The sequence below is a fragment of the Diadema antillarum genome, unplaced genomic scaffold (genome assembly GCF_040938485.1).
Source record: "Diadema antillarum isolate AM-2024a unplaced genomic scaffold, OU_Dant_1.0 seq00000562_RagTag, whole genome shotgun sequence".
NCBI classification, from domain to species: domain Eukaryota; kingdom Metazoa; phylum Echinodermata; class Echinoidea; order Diadematoida; family Diadematidae; genus Diadema; species Diadema antillarum.
In genome coordinates, this window is record NW_027271501.1 from 1,616,581 (window position 1) to 1,633,349 (window position 16,769).

At 39.8% G+C, this 16,769-nt stretch overlaps 1 protein-coding gene across 1 annotated transcript; it reads left to right on the top strand.

Moving 5' to 3' along the window:
* The first annotated feature begins 240 nt into the window (after positions 1-240).
* Positions 241-16,566, top strand: LOC139735043 (pre-rRNA 2'-O-ribose RNA methyltransferase FTSJ3-like). The gene is made up of 16 exons (XM_071645818.1): positions 241-457; positions 1,553-1,658; positions 2,722-2,848; positions 3,214-3,313; positions 4,916-5,134; positions 5,535-5,743; positions 6,758-6,930; positions 7,677-7,787; positions 8,380-8,515; positions 9,627-9,889; positions 11,011-11,222; positions 12,225-12,623; positions 12,973-13,072; positions 13,908-13,995; positions 15,087-15,274; positions 16,042-16,566. The coding sequence occupies exons 1-16, from the start codon at positions 391-393 to the stop codon at positions 16,238-16,240; spliced, it is 2,697 nt and encodes an 898-aa protein (XP_071501919.1). The 5' UTR covers positions 241-390; the 3' UTR covers positions 16,241-16,566.
* Positions 16,567-16,769: the final 203 nt, after the last annotated feature.

Genomic DNA, 16,769 nt, shown 5'->3' on the forward strand with positions numbered 1-16,769 from the left:
CGATACATGTATGAGTGAAGAGTACGTAGCGCCAAATTCTGTACTCACCCTTCTCTGACTACAGAGAGGAATATAATTTTGCGCTATGAGACCTCATGGCAGCGTGCACGTACATCGACTGCGTTCGTTCCCACCACGTGCGTTCATGCGAGCTCGAGAAATACATGTAAACTGTGCATGCCCGCTGTACTAGCTCGTTCAACGGAACTTTCATCACAGCACAGCCGAGACTTTCCCGAGCAAGCCGCCGATGCTCCAGCTGTAGGACAAGCGGCTGCAGACGGTATGCAGAGGCGACGAGACGTGGAACTCAAAACTAACCAGCCATCAGCCTATTTTATTAGCTAGCCACCAACTCATGCTGTGGGGACCCTTGTTTTCATCTTCAAAATGGGTAGAAAAGCGAAGATTGGAAAGCAGAGGAGGGACAGATATTACCATCTTGCCAAAGAGACAGGTTTGTGCCTGATCTTTCTTCTTGTCTCTGTCAAATTTATTTTTACATCAAGACAATTGCCACTTAAATTGATTGTGTGACGAGCGAGAAAAGTTACACCATACAACTACAGTTTCTATAGACTCGAGTTAATACATGTTAACTACAATAGAACCTATGATTACTTTGTAAACTTTATTAAATAGTTTTTTAAAATGTTGCTTTTTACTGTGTCTAGTCTAGCTGTGTGCTAGCTGCGCACCAGTACCAGTAGTCAACACAAGTAAAAACATACTAATGTCTAGTAATGAGTAATGTCCAAATTCAGTCAGTTTTGTGATTGATAATGATATTGTGGATGTAAATTTTACTGTTTACCACTGACTTGTCCCAAGTCAAGGCAGTGTGTTGATTACAAAATTAAATCTCAGTAAATTTAAATTTACACTGCAACCAGGCAGTTGCCCAAATTCTGAATGTTTGGCATTTGGGATGTGGATGAAAGCATTTTCAGTTTCTCGTATGCAGTGACATTTTGACATGAAATTAAATGAAATATTTTTTATATGAGTGTAGGTCAATTGTTGATATTGATACATAGCTCACAACATGTAAAATTTGGTTCCTCCAGTAGTTATTTGCTGTCCAAATTGATTTTTCTTGATTCGGTCAAGTCTGTTACAAACCACCATGAAATCTCTACGTCTAGACTCTACATTTGATTGCATAAACTAAGTGATTTGGAGCCCATTCGCATGCGCCCACTAGTCATACCTGTAAAGGCTGTATCGCAGCATCAAAGACATAACCCCAGGATGATCTATTGTGAACCACGGAAAGAAGATGAATGAAGATAAACGTTTTTCCAAATTGGAACAGATTGGATTTGTGCAAGTTTAATGCCAGATATAAATTAGATGCATGCATGTTGTGAGTGCCAGTCTATTGCTGGTGAAATGGGGCACTTTTAGAGGTACTTGAATTAATGTTTGTGTTGTTTTTTCTGATTGTGCCAAAATAGCATGCTATTCTCACTCGATCCGCTCCATAATGGAGCACCTCGGGGGTTACAATCTCGCCTGATTCATCATGCCATCACTACTTTTCATGTTACAGGTTACAGGTCCCGCTCTGCCTTCAAGCTGATCCAGCTGAACAGAAAGTACCCCTTTTTGCAGCAGTCCAGAGTTCTGATTGACCTTTGTGCTGCACCAGGAGGATGGTATGACCTTTGAACTCTCACCCTGTAGCATTCATGCTCATTCCAAGAATTTGCAGAGAGATCTCTTATGTTCCAATCACCACTCAACACTACCTTTAAAAGAATGGTATAGTTTGGTTAAGCAGGGTGATTTACCATAGATTTTAACTTTTTTTGCAAGAAGATAAGATACCACTTAAAGGACAAGTTCACCTTCATAAACATAGGGATTGAGAGAATGTAGCAATATTAGTAGAACACATCATTGAAAGTTTGAGGAAAATCAGACAATCCGTTCAAAAGTTATGAATTTTTGAAGTTTTTGTGCAGTACCCGCTGGATGAGAAGACTACTGCAGTGTATGAATAACTTAGATGTCACATGCGTACAACAATATAAGGAAAATATAAAGAGAATTTCACAAAATTCGATCTTTTGAAAAAAGTACACATTCCCCTGACTCGTTACCGACAAATGTTATGGGTAATATCATTCCCCCTGCCTTTAGAAAGAGGCAAGTCAAGTGCTCTTTTATTATGCGAAAAAAGTGAAAATATGTTGAATTTTCTTTTACATTTTCTTTATACTGTTGTACGCATATGACTCACAAGCTGTAGTAGTCTCCTCATCCAGCGGTTCCAACACACAAATTTAAAAAATTCATAACTTTTGCATCGATTGTCCAATTTTCCTCAAACTTTCACTGATGTGTTCTACTAATATTGTTGCATTTTCTCAATCCTTATGTTTATGAAGGTGAACTTGTCCTTTAATTCTGAGAGGAATTCAAAGTCTTTTTGATGAAAATTGGTTTTGAAATGGCTGAGATATCCAGAAACAAAGAGACCTGTCCTATTAAACAAAAGGTGGGTCTCACCTTCCATTTACCTTTCATTGGGACCACTTGGTTTTAATTTGTTTTTGGATATCTCAGCCATTTCAGACCCAATTTAAATCCTGCATATTTCTGTGTTTGTGTGTGTATACATATCGATATTGTGTATGTGTATGTGTTTTGCAACACTGATTAAACAAACTGGGGGGTATGTGATAGTGGAATGGTTGTCTTCCTTTCTCCCCCCAGGCTCCAAGTAGCATCAAGAAACATGCCCGTTTCCAGCATGATAATTGGTGTGGATCTGTTCCCCATCAAACCCATCCCCAATGTCGTCACCTTCACCGCCGACATCACCACCACCAAGTGTAGAATGGTGAGTATCTCTCAGGCTATCTCGGTGCATGCTGGGATGTTACAACTGTACTTGATGCTTGATTTGTGATGGAATGATCCCCTTATTAGCAGCTTGCTCTGGAAGATTCATTCGCGTGTTGGGTGAGACAAAGAATTGCAAGGAGTACTGTGAAGTGCAGAAGTGGTGAACACTTTTCATCACATTGGTAGGATCAGAGTTACAGCATAATTAATCCCCCTGAACATTATTTTGTCATATTATGTTCTTGTGAAATATGTCTGCTCTTCCCAAAGTGTACCAAGATTTTGAGAATGGAAGTTAAGAATTGTAGAACTCAAAAAAAGGAAGGCAGTTTACAAGCATTTCTTGTCCATTTTTATCAGCAATTGCGCAAGGAGTTGAAGACATGGAAAGCAGACTGCATCCTCCATGACGGAGCTCCAAACGTTGGTGCTAACTGGGTACTGGACGCTTTCTCTCAGGGTAGGTTTGCCATCAGAAAGTTGGAAAGTGTCGATGCACTTCACTTTTCTAATTTATTTCTCATCTTCCTTTTTTGCTCAGTCCACTTTTTTACGAGTTGTGTTATACATTTAGACATAAGTACATAGGAAAGAATCTGTCTTGGACATATGTCAATGTGAAATTGACAATAATTGCATTTATTATTCCTTGTCACACATTTTTCTTGAATTAAAGGACAAGTTCACCTTCATAGACATGTGGATTGAGTGAATGCAGCAATATTAGTAGAACACATCAGTGAGAGTTTGAGGAAAATCGGACAATCCATTCAAAAGTTATGAATTTTTTAAGTTTCTGCTCAGTCACGCTCATGGCTGGATGAAAAGACTACTATAGCTTGTGATGTCACATGTGTACAACGATATAAAGAAAATTTGACATATTTCCATTTTTCTTGCATTACAAAAGAACACTCGACTTCTCTCTTTCAGAAGGCAGGGGGAATAATATTACCCTTAACATACATCAGTAACAAGTCGAAGAAATGTGCACTTTATTCAAAAAGTAAAGTTTTGTGAAATTCTCTTTTTATTTTTCTTATATCGTTGTACGCATGTGACATCATACACTGTAGTAGTCTTCTCATCCAGCAGTAACTGCGCAGATACTCAAAAAATTCATAACTTTTGAACGGATTATCCGATTTTCCTCAAACTTTCACTGATGTGTTCTACTAATACAGAGACTCCAACTCTCCCACTGTCGACAGGAGATCTCCCGCCGAAAGCCCATTTTGGCAAAATCTCCCGTTCTCCCTCTTCAGATTTAATTTCTCCTGCCCTGACTCTGTGTCTCCCGCTTGTAATGATTTCTTACTTAGTGTCATCGTATGTTAAAAAATAAGCCTTAGATAGCACGAGAGAACATCTAGAACCCTAGAGCTTCCACTTTAGAATCCCGGCCTCAAGGAACTTCGCGCTTTGCGCTCATGATGTGCGTGAACCACGTTTGAGTCTCCCGTTTGCCAGGGTTTCAGGCAGGAGCACCTCCAGATCAGAAGGTGCTTGGGGTTGGAGTCTCTGCTAATATTGCTGCATTCTCTCAATCCCTATGTATATGAAGGTGGACTTGCCCTTTAGTAATAAAGAGGCATTCTTGCCATTTTTACAGTTCTTCATGTCCTTACTGATATTTGCCTGTATCTGTCATTAATTGCAGTTGTAGCAATGATTCATGAGTATTCTGTAAAAATTGTTCAAGAAATGATTGTCTTCAATACCATCATCTTCATCATCATTTTACTCTTTATCATCGGCATTATCTACAATTGATTTTCATATTCAGCAACTCGGTGCTATGTCCTGCCGTATATGTAGTAAGTCTAAATATATAATTATTATCAGTGTAATTTTTAATATTCATATTTTTGTAGTCTTATATTATTTGAAATAAGTCTTCAATACTATCATCACAATTATCATTACCATTATAATCACCACCACCATGATCACAACCATTATCATCATCATCATCATCATCATCATCATAGTCATTGTCGTCTTCAATATGTTATGTAATGCTATTTACATGTGAGAATTTCCCCTGTCAATCATGGTACAGCCCAGCTCACACTACACGCCCTGAAGCTCTCCTGTGAGTTCCTGAACAAGGGAGGCTGGTTCGTCACCAAGGTTTTCCGCTCCAGGGACTACCAACCCCTCCTCTGGGTGTTCCACCAGATGTTCCGCAAGGTCCACGTCACCAAGCCCCAGGCCTCCAGGAACGAGTCGGCCGAGATCTTTGTCGTTTGTCAGAGTTACATCGCCCCGGACAAGATAGGTGGGCGAGGGAGGGATGGCGTGATGTGTGCATGCATTACATGTGTGCATGTGTGCGTTTATATCCTGCATTTGTATATTTGTATGTAAGCATGTATGTATGTATGTATGTGTGTGTGTATGTATGTATGTATGTATCTGTGTATTGAAGTATCCATGTTTGTACATATGTTAATGTTTTTGCTTGAAACATGTATGTATGTATGTATGTATATTTGGTTGGGTTTGTGTTTACACATCCATTTATATGTGTGTGTTGTCTCATGTCTCGAGAAAGAAGGGTTGCAAACTTGTTTATTTCACTTCTTGTGAATGTTATTATCTGTCATGATGATGTGACGTATGTTCCATGCATCCTACATGACAGGCTCTCATTGGCTTCTAAACTCTGTCCCTTCCAGACTCCAAGTTCTTTGACCCAAAGTACATCTTCAAGGACGTTGGAGAGGACACGAAGCAGAAGGCGACGATACTGCGAGACCCAGCCAAGGTCAAGAAAGCCAAGGCGGAGGGTTACAAGGATGGAGACATCACCCTCTACCATCCAGTGCCTGTCACGGAGTACATGAGCAGTGAAGATCCCCTGGAGGTCCTCAATGAGTGCAGTGAGGTGGGTGTGGCCAGGGACCAGGTTGTCATGGGAACGAGATGGACATTTATGTTTTTTGGGGGGCCAGTGTTTTCCATCTTGCAGCTTTCAACTCTCTTATTTCAAAATAACATTTTTTATGTTTAAGGCCAAGTAAATAGAGAAAGTAGTTTCTCATCTGGATTTTTAGAGAGAGGTGATGCGGGAGTTCCGTCCTTTTTGATATCTTACTATTTTTTTATTTGAAGCTGCTGCACAGTGCGTGGCGCTGGCATAGTTTTGCATCACCTCGTATGATGAATTTTTTTGACCACAGATACAGGGGCCATTTTCTGTTCCCCAGCAAAGCTGAATTGTGATGGCACAATGCTGCTTGAGCAGAAATGTTGTAGCAACTACAGTATTTGTAGCAGTCGGTAATAATTGAAGAAGTCGGGTTAGAAATAGCACTAGTGCTGGGTGATGGTAATGATACAGATAGGGCATGACAGCTAGGATACTGTATACCCTGAATATTTCGTGAGGTTTTTACTTTTGCAAATTTTGCAAGTCAGGTGCCATTTGCGAATTTAAAGGCGTGTGAAAATATTGACTTTCCACCTGACATGAATTTGAAGTGCACACTGACATTTCTTTCGTACAGTACTCTACTCCACGATTGCGAATTTAATCGCTCAAGAAATCGTCGAAAGTCCCAATTCGCGAAAGATTAGTCTGTAAATACTGTGTAAGCTGTTATTTATGCGTACAGATATTTTCGCGAATGAGATCACAGACATTTTTGCGAATGGACACCAATGCTAACATAAATGTACTATTACCCTAGCGCATGGCGACATTTTGGTGTGTTGTTAAATTCGCGGTCCAACAGTAATTTGCGAATATTAAACCTTTGCGAAAATAACAGCTTATACAGTGTATGGCATATACAGTAATATCATGAGTACTCTGCAAGCCTCTATCTAATGTTTGCATCATGAACCAACAGTACATCACAATCCATCTCGCCCTTTGCTACCTTTGCTCCCAATCTAGCTGGTCTTTGACGACCCCAGCATCGAGTCCAACCCACTGACGTCCAACGAGATCAAGCTCTGTTGCCGTGACATCAAGGTCCTGGGTCGTCGGGAGGTCAGGGACCTCCTCAACTGGCACAAAAAGATCAACAAGGAGCGGAGCGAGGCAGAGGAAGCAGCCAAACAGGCAGAGTAAGAAAAACTCACCCTTAGTCCCACTAATGTATTTCTGTGTGTGAACATTCATCCAAAATTGGACTGCACATCAAGGGAATAATGTCATGGTGAAAATAGTTTGATTAAAATTTCCGTAGTGTCTTCATATAAATCAAGGAATATGAAAGGATTGGGGGTATGAAAGTTGGTGAAACCAAAGAGAATAGTAAGGAGGCAACAATACCACATGGAAGTGGGCTAACAATGTCATAAACATGAACAGATGAATTTAAAGACAATTATTGAAAGGTCAAAGGTCAGTCTCAAAGAGCTGGTTTTTCAGGAGAGAGGCCCCCACTGTAATATCTTTCATCTTGGGATATAAAAAGATGGTGCCAAAAAATTCCTATAGGAGAACAAAGCACTGTCACATGCACAAAAATCTTACGTGTACAAACAAAACGTAAACATAACATCTATGAAAACTTGGATACGCGTAGAGTGGCATGAGTAAGAAAAAGAAAGGAAAAACAAGAAAACTTGCCCGTTTGCATGGATGTCATGCATACAACATGTTGTTCCAGAGCAAATGCTCTCTCAAGTTGCCCTGGAGGAAGGTGTGGAAATTCTTTTTCACCATGTTTAGAGAATCTTGTGAGTGTAATGTATTCATGCATTACAAAGGGGAAGTACAAAGGTGTATTTATAGTAGTCACTTCTTTCCAAAAGGCATTTTTTGTGCTGTTGTTGATTGCTGGTCATAATTTTTTCCCTGTTTTTAGGAAAGCCAAAACAGAGGATGGTAAAGACAAGGATTCAGACGAGGATGAGGATGATGAGGTTGCTAAGCAACTCGCCGATCTGAAGGAAGGAGAAAGACTGGCAGAGAGAAGGTAAACACTAGATGTTCATTTGATGCATTCTTTTGAGTGGATGTTTTACCATGGCAACCATAGTTAATTGCTGTTATGCTGTGCACAGGGATGGCACACTACATGTGATTCCAGACATCATCATTTGAAGAGCAGCTTGACACATTGATTTCATGTTGGTTTTATCACTAGTAGCATGAATGTGCTTGTCGCTCCCATATATGAATTGATCTTGTAGTTGAGTTGATTGTGTTTAAAGCATTATCATGTTATGTACAACTGTATACTGGTCATATATTCACATGTAAAATGCAAGTAAAGTCTTTAGTTAAACAACTTGAGTATGATGTTAGAGCAGGCAATCTTGGTCCCATTGAACTGGTCTTCATAACCATCTTCCCAAGAGAGGAAAAACTGACTGAGCCAAGCTTGGTAAAAGTAGATTTGGAATGAGAATGAAGAATTGGTCCCCAGTATATAAAAGGCATCATCTTTACTAAGCACAGTGTTGGAATTGGACTTGATCATTATTTAAAAAAACAAAAACAAACAAACAAATTAACAAACCGCGACTTTACCAGCATAATGTTGTTCATGAACAAAATTACAACAGGAAAAAGAAGGACACCCTCAAGAGGCGAAAGAAGTTAAGGGAGCGGCTGCATAAGACCAAGGAGCTGCAAAGCACCATGGGAGATGCTACCCAGGGGGAATCTCTCTTTGGTCTGGTCAACATCAAGAATAAGCAGGTAAGTTCTTACAGTAGATGGTGGACACTTGTGATGTGAAAATGCCAGCAATAGGAAATGTGGTGGCCTGTCAGAACTTCAAAATTGATTCTTGATTATGTGACATAGCATTTTGGTATTACACGTTGTACATGTACCCAAAACCATCCATTTGTGTTGTATTCAAGGTGTTAGAATTTAAATTTTTATTGGAAAAAAATAAAAAATAATAATACAGATATGCATGATGTAAAGATATAACATTTGAACTTTTTCAGGCATTATAGTCCTATTATGCTGTTTTAAGTCAAAAAGAGTTTTGTTATTGATGTTTTGCATTAGAATCAACAAACAAGCAGTACCAGGCCAGTGCCACAGACATGCTATGAAGCAGCTAGATCAATGTTCTTGCTAAGCCGCTGTATTTTTTGATTCCATGTCTTTCAGACTGTTATAATTTGTGTGATATCTTTCTCTCTGTGCATAAATTTTTCCTTTAATTCTTGCCCGTATTTAACCTTAGACAAAAGATAAACTTTAGGATAATGCTGCAAAGGGGTAACCATCACACAATCTGTGCTTGAAATGCCTAAAGTTTGAATAGAATCTTCAGTATGTTCAGTATGCATCATTACTTCATCTTTAGTGGCAATGCCAGCGTCCGATTGGTTGGATGAGATCATGTGACTAAGTATAAGAGACATTCACCTCCTCAAGAGGTCAGTAGGTTAACGTGATGTCTACATTCATTGTTGCACGTTTGTACAGTTACGACAGAACACAGCGTGTATGTTGATTGCAAAGTAGATTAGCTGTGCATTTCTGTCAGTGTTACATTGTAAGTTTGTTCTTGATGATATCAATTCCTTCGGAAATTAATTATTTTTGTTTGAAAGATATTTCTCCTGTTTAATTTTGTATGTGCAACAAATATTGACTATTGCATTATTTTGGTATGAATTATAATAATTGTCACAAGTATGGTACAATGTATTTCTCATTTGCATGCTATGACCTGTAGCTTTGTCTGTAGTCATAGCACACTTATAGAATGGTCGTGGGTGACCGATTTTTCACCCTGCCCCTGTATAGCATCCAATGTTTATGTGCCATCATTGCTATCTCCCTTCAGCAACTTGAGAAGGTCGACACCGGCGACGGCAGCATCGTGGACGACGATGGAGAGCAACCCAGGGAGAGGCAGAAGAAACAGCTGCCTTCGCTGAAGCCTGTCAAGATGCCCAAGGATCTCGACGATGATGAGGAAGAGGAGGATGACGACGACGATGACGACAGCTATATCGACAGCGAGTTGGAGGAAGATGAAGCCAGCGCACTCAGGGCAGAGATTGAGAAAGCCAACGATCGCTATGACACCGACAGTGATGTAGAATTGTAAGTTGGACTCAAATTACTAATAGTATACAAATAGTGAATGGTGACTGTGCAATATCCCAGGCCGTCGCACAGGGCAAAGATGAGACATTCCAGAGTGTCTCCTCTGTCACTAAGAGATTAAAAAAAAACATCTTTCACTGCGAGATAAAAAAAATGCACACTCAATGATATAGCATGCAATTGGTACTTTCAACTGCATGTCACATGATAAGCAGTCAACCAATCAAAAAGCTATAATCTCTTTAGGTGTTAAATAATGGTGAATATTTTCTTAGCATTGTAGAGTGAACTATAGCAGACTGCTGTAAAACATGATATTTTCATGGCATGAAATTTTCGCGAATTAAAGCCGACGGCCTATTTCGCGGCATGAAATTTTCGCGAGTTGCCTTTAACATTCAATGCGTATAGTGTAGCCAAGAACTTTCTCGTGCATTTTAATTTCGCGATTTATGGCTCTCGCGAAATTCGCAAAATCAAAATGCATGCAAACATTCCTCATTTTACAGTATTTCATTGGGATTGTCATGTTGTGCTTCCCACTGAGGTTGCCTGAGGTGTAATGTGTCTTCCAAGAGTAATTGCAGTGTCAAGATGATTGAAGTAGAAATGAATGCTGAAGAGCTATTGAAGGGATGGTGTAGTATTGGTGGAGATGAGGATTGGACTTAAAGTAGCTTTTGCGAGATACCAAAAAAACACTTATGAAATAGTACAGAGCATTCCATTCTAAGAGGAATTCAAAGTTTATTAGATGAAAATCGGTTTTGGAATGGCTGAGACATCTGTAAACAAAGTAAAACAAAGCATCTGTAATAAAAGGTGGGTCCCACCTTTTATTAGGATTGCTCTGTTTTGGATATCTCGGTCATTTCAAAACCAATTTCAATCAAATTTTTTAATGAATTCCTCTTGGAATTACATGCGCTTTCACATTTCTGGAGAGGTTTCTCATTATCTCAACAGAAAATGTTAGAAACCTGAAGTTAGGTCTCAACCAAAACTATACAGTCCCTTTAATATGTCTGTGATCCTATTGCATAAAAATGATGTGTGTGACATCCAAACAAATTGTCCAACATCCGACTGTGCCAATGTCCCCCTTGCTTGTTTCGCAGTGAATCCGACGAGGAGGCGTCAGATGATGAGCCGACCTCCAACCCCCTCGTGGTCGACCTGGAGAAGGAAGACCCGGAAGAGGGCGCCCGGAGGCGGGCCAAGCTCTGGTTCCGGAAGGGAGTCTTCGCCAACCTCGAGGAGGAAGACGACGAGGACATCGAGATCTCCCAGGCGACCAGGAGTTACGAGCAGCAAGGCGGAGTGGTGCTTGGTAGGTATCTTCTTTGTCTGTTTGTAGTAAGTCAATGGGAGTGGTGCAGTATTTAAGCTAAAGATGGGACATGTTACCACGCTGGGTGTAATTAAAAAATGATAGAAGAGATAGGTTTCCTAAACTGTTTTTTTTTTCTTTACCTTGTCCAGGCATTCTTATAAAAATTGTAGAGCAGAATTAACCAAGTGGGAAGAAAATTTTTCTTCAAATTTTCATAGTGTGAAAAGTTATGTGGATTTTTTTTAGACATGAATCTTGCACACAAGTAAAAGTGCAAACATTTTTTTTTTGCTTATTGTTTGCTTTTTTGATATTTCTGGGTTCTGTTTTTATGTTCGCTAATCCTGCAGCATCAGTAAATTTGTGATAATTATTGTGTATAAGTATTGTGATAAGGTAGTAAGTCCTCTGCTTTTATCACATTGAGTTCTTTTCTTTTTCCTCTTTCCCAAAGAGCCATTTGCTCTCAACTTTGAAGTGATGGTAACTTGTGTACAATCTACTAACTTTGGCAAACCAATTCAAGTCATTTGCTTGTGTTAGTTCAGTCTCTTTCTTTGTATCTATAAAACAAAAGAAACACATTATGTGTTTCATAGAGTTGCTCTGTGAGTTTCTGATTGTAAGCACTTTATTACATGGTATATGTTTGATGCGGGGCTCTCTTGTAAAATGGGCCTTTGTGGCTCTGAATGGGACTACCAGGCTGTTAAAGAAGATGATTACGAATAGATAGATAGATAAATAGATGAATAGATAGATGGATAGATAGATAGATATATAGATAGATAGATAGATAGATAGACAGATAGATAGATAGATAGAGATTGATGAATAGATAGATGGATAGGTAGATACATTCATACATACAGACATACATACATGTACATATATATATATATACATACATACATACATACATACTTACATACATAGATGAATAGATAGATAAGTAAATATTTTCTTGTGTCTTTTTCTTTTCAGAGAGACAGAAGAAAGCTAAAGAGATGGAAGAGGATGCAAATGGCAAGAAAGGGAAGAGCGGCAAGAGTGTGAAATTCAACGCCACGATAACAAGCATTGATTCCGAGGGAGAGGAGGAGGAAGATAGCATGTCGGATGACAGCGATGAGGATGAGGACGTGAGGACTAAAGGCAAAACAAAAAGCCAAAGTGGACAGAGAAATAAGAATGGAACGGTTGGCGGTTCACGAGCAGGAGCAGGGTCGTACGACAGCGATAGTTCCGACAGCGACTACGACGACGAGGTCATGATGAGGGGCGATCTCGGAGACGAGGCTGCTGAGGAACGTGAAGACGAGGCTCCTGGCCGGAAGAACAAGAAGGGCAAAAGAGGAGCGGATGGTGGTGATGATGACGTCCAGAATAAGAAGCAAGGTAAATGGGATGATGATGTAACTTTGTGTGCTGCATATACCCTTTTAAAAAAAAATAATAATAATCCCCATCTTGCATTGTGAAGTGATGATAAATGTTGTGCTATATTTGATGACATATATTTCAGTTTATCGCGTGGTCAGTGTGATAATTCAACAAATATTGCATATCATCTGTTACGATAAATCTTTAATGCCTTATGTGCATTGAGTACATATGTCATCATAGTGGGATATACTGAGGTAACAACCCACGTTTATATCCCTTTACGAAGATTCTGAGGTGCATTGTTGTGTGTCTATTAAATTCCTGGTACTGTTGACTGACTGTGCATGTCTATTTTGAACAGTCAAGCTGCCCAAGTTAGACCCGGAGGGACTGGCCCTCGGAACTCTGATGGCGACCTCAAAGAAGGCGACCAGGGAGATCATCGAACACGCTTACAACAGGTAAGAGGAGAGATTCTGAAACTCTGTGTATTGATGGTTATGATGCTGCTGCGTGTGGTGATGATAGTGATGATGGTGATGATGGTGATGATGATGATGATGATGATGATGATGGTGTTGAAGATGATGATGATGAGGAGGAGGAGGACATTGATGAAGGGGATTGTGTTGATTGGAATGACAGTGATGTTGATGGTGATGATATTAATGAGGGTGATGGTGAGGATGATGGGGATGATGATGATGATGGTGGTGATGATGGTAACAGTGGTGATGATGGTCATAATCATGGTCATATAACATGCTCAACAATTACCAAATTAGATTTTCTTTTTGACATACTGTGTTTTTTTCCCTGTACAATTTGTTTCCTGATTTCTGGTAGTAAATGCCATGTACAAGGGTTTCAGCAATGAGCCACTGAAACCAGACCCCTGGCACAGTGTTTGATAGCACAGCTTATACAAATATTTCCAGCTGTCAGAAAATAAATAAATAGAAAACAACCCTGATGTGGCAAAAGTCACTCCTAATTCTGACTGCAGAGTCAGGGGTAGTTATATGCCTTCAATTGCCCTAACCCATTGCCTACTAAAACGTATCAAACTCTCATGAGGAATGGGTTTAACATTTTTTTTTTTCTATGCCAGGGACTTTGAACAGTATGTACATAATGGAGTTTTCTGTGCCTATCAGCACTTGAAGCATTAAAAAAAAGTTAATATTTTAAAACCATGAAAAACTCTGACCAAGGGACCATCAAAAGGCCAAAGTTGGACTTCATCCAGTTATTCCGTGTTCTAAATTAGTTTCTTTCACCACCACCTTTCTCTAGATATTCCTACGGGGACCAAGACCGCATCCCAGACTGGCTGCGGCAGGATGAGAGTAAGCACTGTAGGAGGAAGATGCCGGTCAGCAAGGTAAAATAACGCACCAAAATTATGGTCCCAGTATCATCCTCTTCTTGTCAAAAGAATCCTAGCAGTCGGTGGTAATGTCAAGGAAGCAGATCAAAAAGCATCTCTTTTTCATCACAATTGTATGAAAGGACTCTGGAAGCAGCTAATAACGTTTGTGAAAATTACTGCATACATCATATATTTGGGGAATTACAGTTCGACCTCGATTATCTGGCCATGTTGGGACCGGCGCTCATCCGGATAAGCGAATTGGCCGGATAGGGGAGACACAATGTTATTGTATGTAGCTGCCATCCAAGCTGCCGTCCCAGTGCACTGGCAGCTAGGCAGGTAGCGTACCCCACAACGGTGGTGTAATCTATGCTAGCCTGCGCAAAATTGTAGTCCCTTCTTCACAAAAATAAAGTATATCATTATGTGAAAATCATACATGTTTTACCTCATTAGATATTGAGAAACCTATCATGCACATCTTATGAAATTAGTAAAATAGATCCATGAAAAGATATTAAAGTCACTGTTTTTTCTCAATTTTTGGATGAAAAAAAAAGTCCTTTACTGTGTGAACACGTTCAGATAATAGAGATTTCCGGATAAAAGGAGGCCGGGTAATTGAGGTCGAACTGTACTGTAAAATCAGAAAGTTTCTCGTGCATGAAACCATGACAAATTTCACAAGGAGCCATCAGGTTTTCTTTCTTCACAGTGCATTGAATTTAAAGTTTCACGCCACAAAAAAGGCCATCAGCTCCAAAACGCAAAAGTTTCATGCCGCAGATGCTCCTTCCTTTACAGTAGTACTTGTAAGATATATTTATGAGTGGTGAAATTTGTGATTAAGAGTTCCAGGAATGGAATAAGAAGTAGTTGTTATCCTTTTTCAAAGAGCAAACATAGTAATTTTTCACCTTGAAGACAATTTATGTCATTTGTACAGCAGGGGGCAATTTTTGGATGAGATAATTTCACAAAATATACCATATACATCAAATATTTCGCAAGGTTCTTTATTTTCTCGAATTTTGCAAGTCCGGTACTGTTCGCAAATGAATTTTGTAAGTTTGTTCGATTTATCTTTTCACATAATTCAGGAGCTGGTGTCGGAGTACCGTGCTCGCCTGCGAGAGATCAACGCCAGGCCCATCAAGAAGATCGCCGAGGCCAAGGCGAGGAAGAAGAAGAGGCAGGTGGCCCGCGTTGAGAAACTGAGAAAGAAGGCACAGGCAATCAGCGACATGGCCGACACCTCAGAGGGAGAAAAGATGCACCAGATCAAGAGGTGAGCCCTCGCTTGATCCCCGAATCGGTGATACGCAAGCCTCTTGAGTTTTGTCCATGATACAAGCAAATCCTGTAAAGATGAATTTCCTCATACAAATCTCAAAATCTTTCCATAATGAAAATCCCATTTCAGCGAGTACCTGAAAGTGAATAATGTTCTCCATGAAAAGCAGTGAGCAATCAGCAGAATCTCATCCAAACCTTGATCAAATTAGTGTTGAAGCTCTGATATTTAATTTCACAGAATTACTGCCTAGCCAATACTGATTTCAGTTTGAGAATTATGATTTGGGGTCATTCACAAATGACTTTCAGGCATACAATATCCAGTCTGAAGAAAATTTAAAATATATTTGTCATGACTACCGGCAAACTTCCTGTGTGTCAATGTTACTATTGCCAGACTGGATGAGACTTAGGATAGCGTTATCATATAGTTTGTATTTATTAGTGTGTGTTTTTTGTTTGTTTGTTTGTTTGTGTTTTTTTTTTTGTAGGGGAATCATTGAAGGATTACCCACTTATTTTGACAGCTGTTCAACTCCTGTGCATATATTTCATGTCCACTAGAGAGTAGTTTGTGGTAATTGTTTGGCAAAGCATTCTCTTCACTTACTGCCGTCAAATTTAAAGATGTGGAATTGCATGACTTAGTTGATAAGATCCAAGAATAATTTTTGTTGTTCCTCTTATTTGTGCAGCAATATTTATTTACTCTGTTTTTGGTGCTTAATGTGTCATCTACCATTTCCATTTGTCTTTCAGTTTGTACAAGAAATTCAAGCTGGGCAACAAGAAGAAGGATGTGTCCTACGTGGTGTCGAAGAAGCACACGGCCAGCAAGCGGGTCCGGCGGCCAAAGGGGGTGAAGGGTCCATTCAAGGTCGTCGACCCCAGGATGAAGAAGGATGTACGCGCCCAGAAGCGAGCCGACGCCAAGCGCAAGAAGGGCAAGAAGCGGTGACGTGTCTCGCCCCGCCTCACGAACCCTCCAGCTGTCTAACAAGAGACAAGTCGGCAGCTGTAAGCAAATTGACCCCGATTTCAATTGGCTGATATTAACCCTTGGTGTGTGTTGGGCGCCGATTGTCACAGTAAACCCCATAGTGTTGCACACACTGTCCAAAGGCCCTGGCAGGCAAAGGGTTATATGGAACATGTGGAGGGCAACCACATCTCAAACGAAACTAGTGCCATTTGTTCAAAGGTTCACTTTTGTCATGTATTTGGTTTATCATTTTTGCAATGTATAAGAAGACAGGTGTTAATAATTTACGAATTCCTGTCACAAGGGAGTAACCAGAGGTTTCTGTATCTTAATTGTTCTAACACGTAGAGAAACTAAAATTGGTCATTTTGATGTAGAAACACACCTGCATATTCAAATACCTTTAAAGAAAAGACTACCTCCTGGTTATTGCCACAAAAGTTGAATATATGTGAGAGCAAGCTTGAGAATGGTTTGCTTTTGCAAATGTAAGCTACATCATGTT

Coding starts and splice junctions, on each gene's coding strand:
- LOC139735043 (XM_071645818.1), top strand. CDS start 391: ATGGGTAGAAAAGCGAAGATTGGAAAGCAGAGGAGGGACAGATATTAC. Junction 7,788..8,379: donor GAAAGACTGGCAGAGAGAAG/GTAAACACTAGA, acceptor AAATTACAACAG/GAAAAAGAAGGACACCCTCA. Junction 9,890..11,010: donor ACCGACAGTGATGTAGAATT/GTAAGTTGGACT, acceptor CTTGTTTCGCAG/TGAATCCGACGAGGAGGCGT.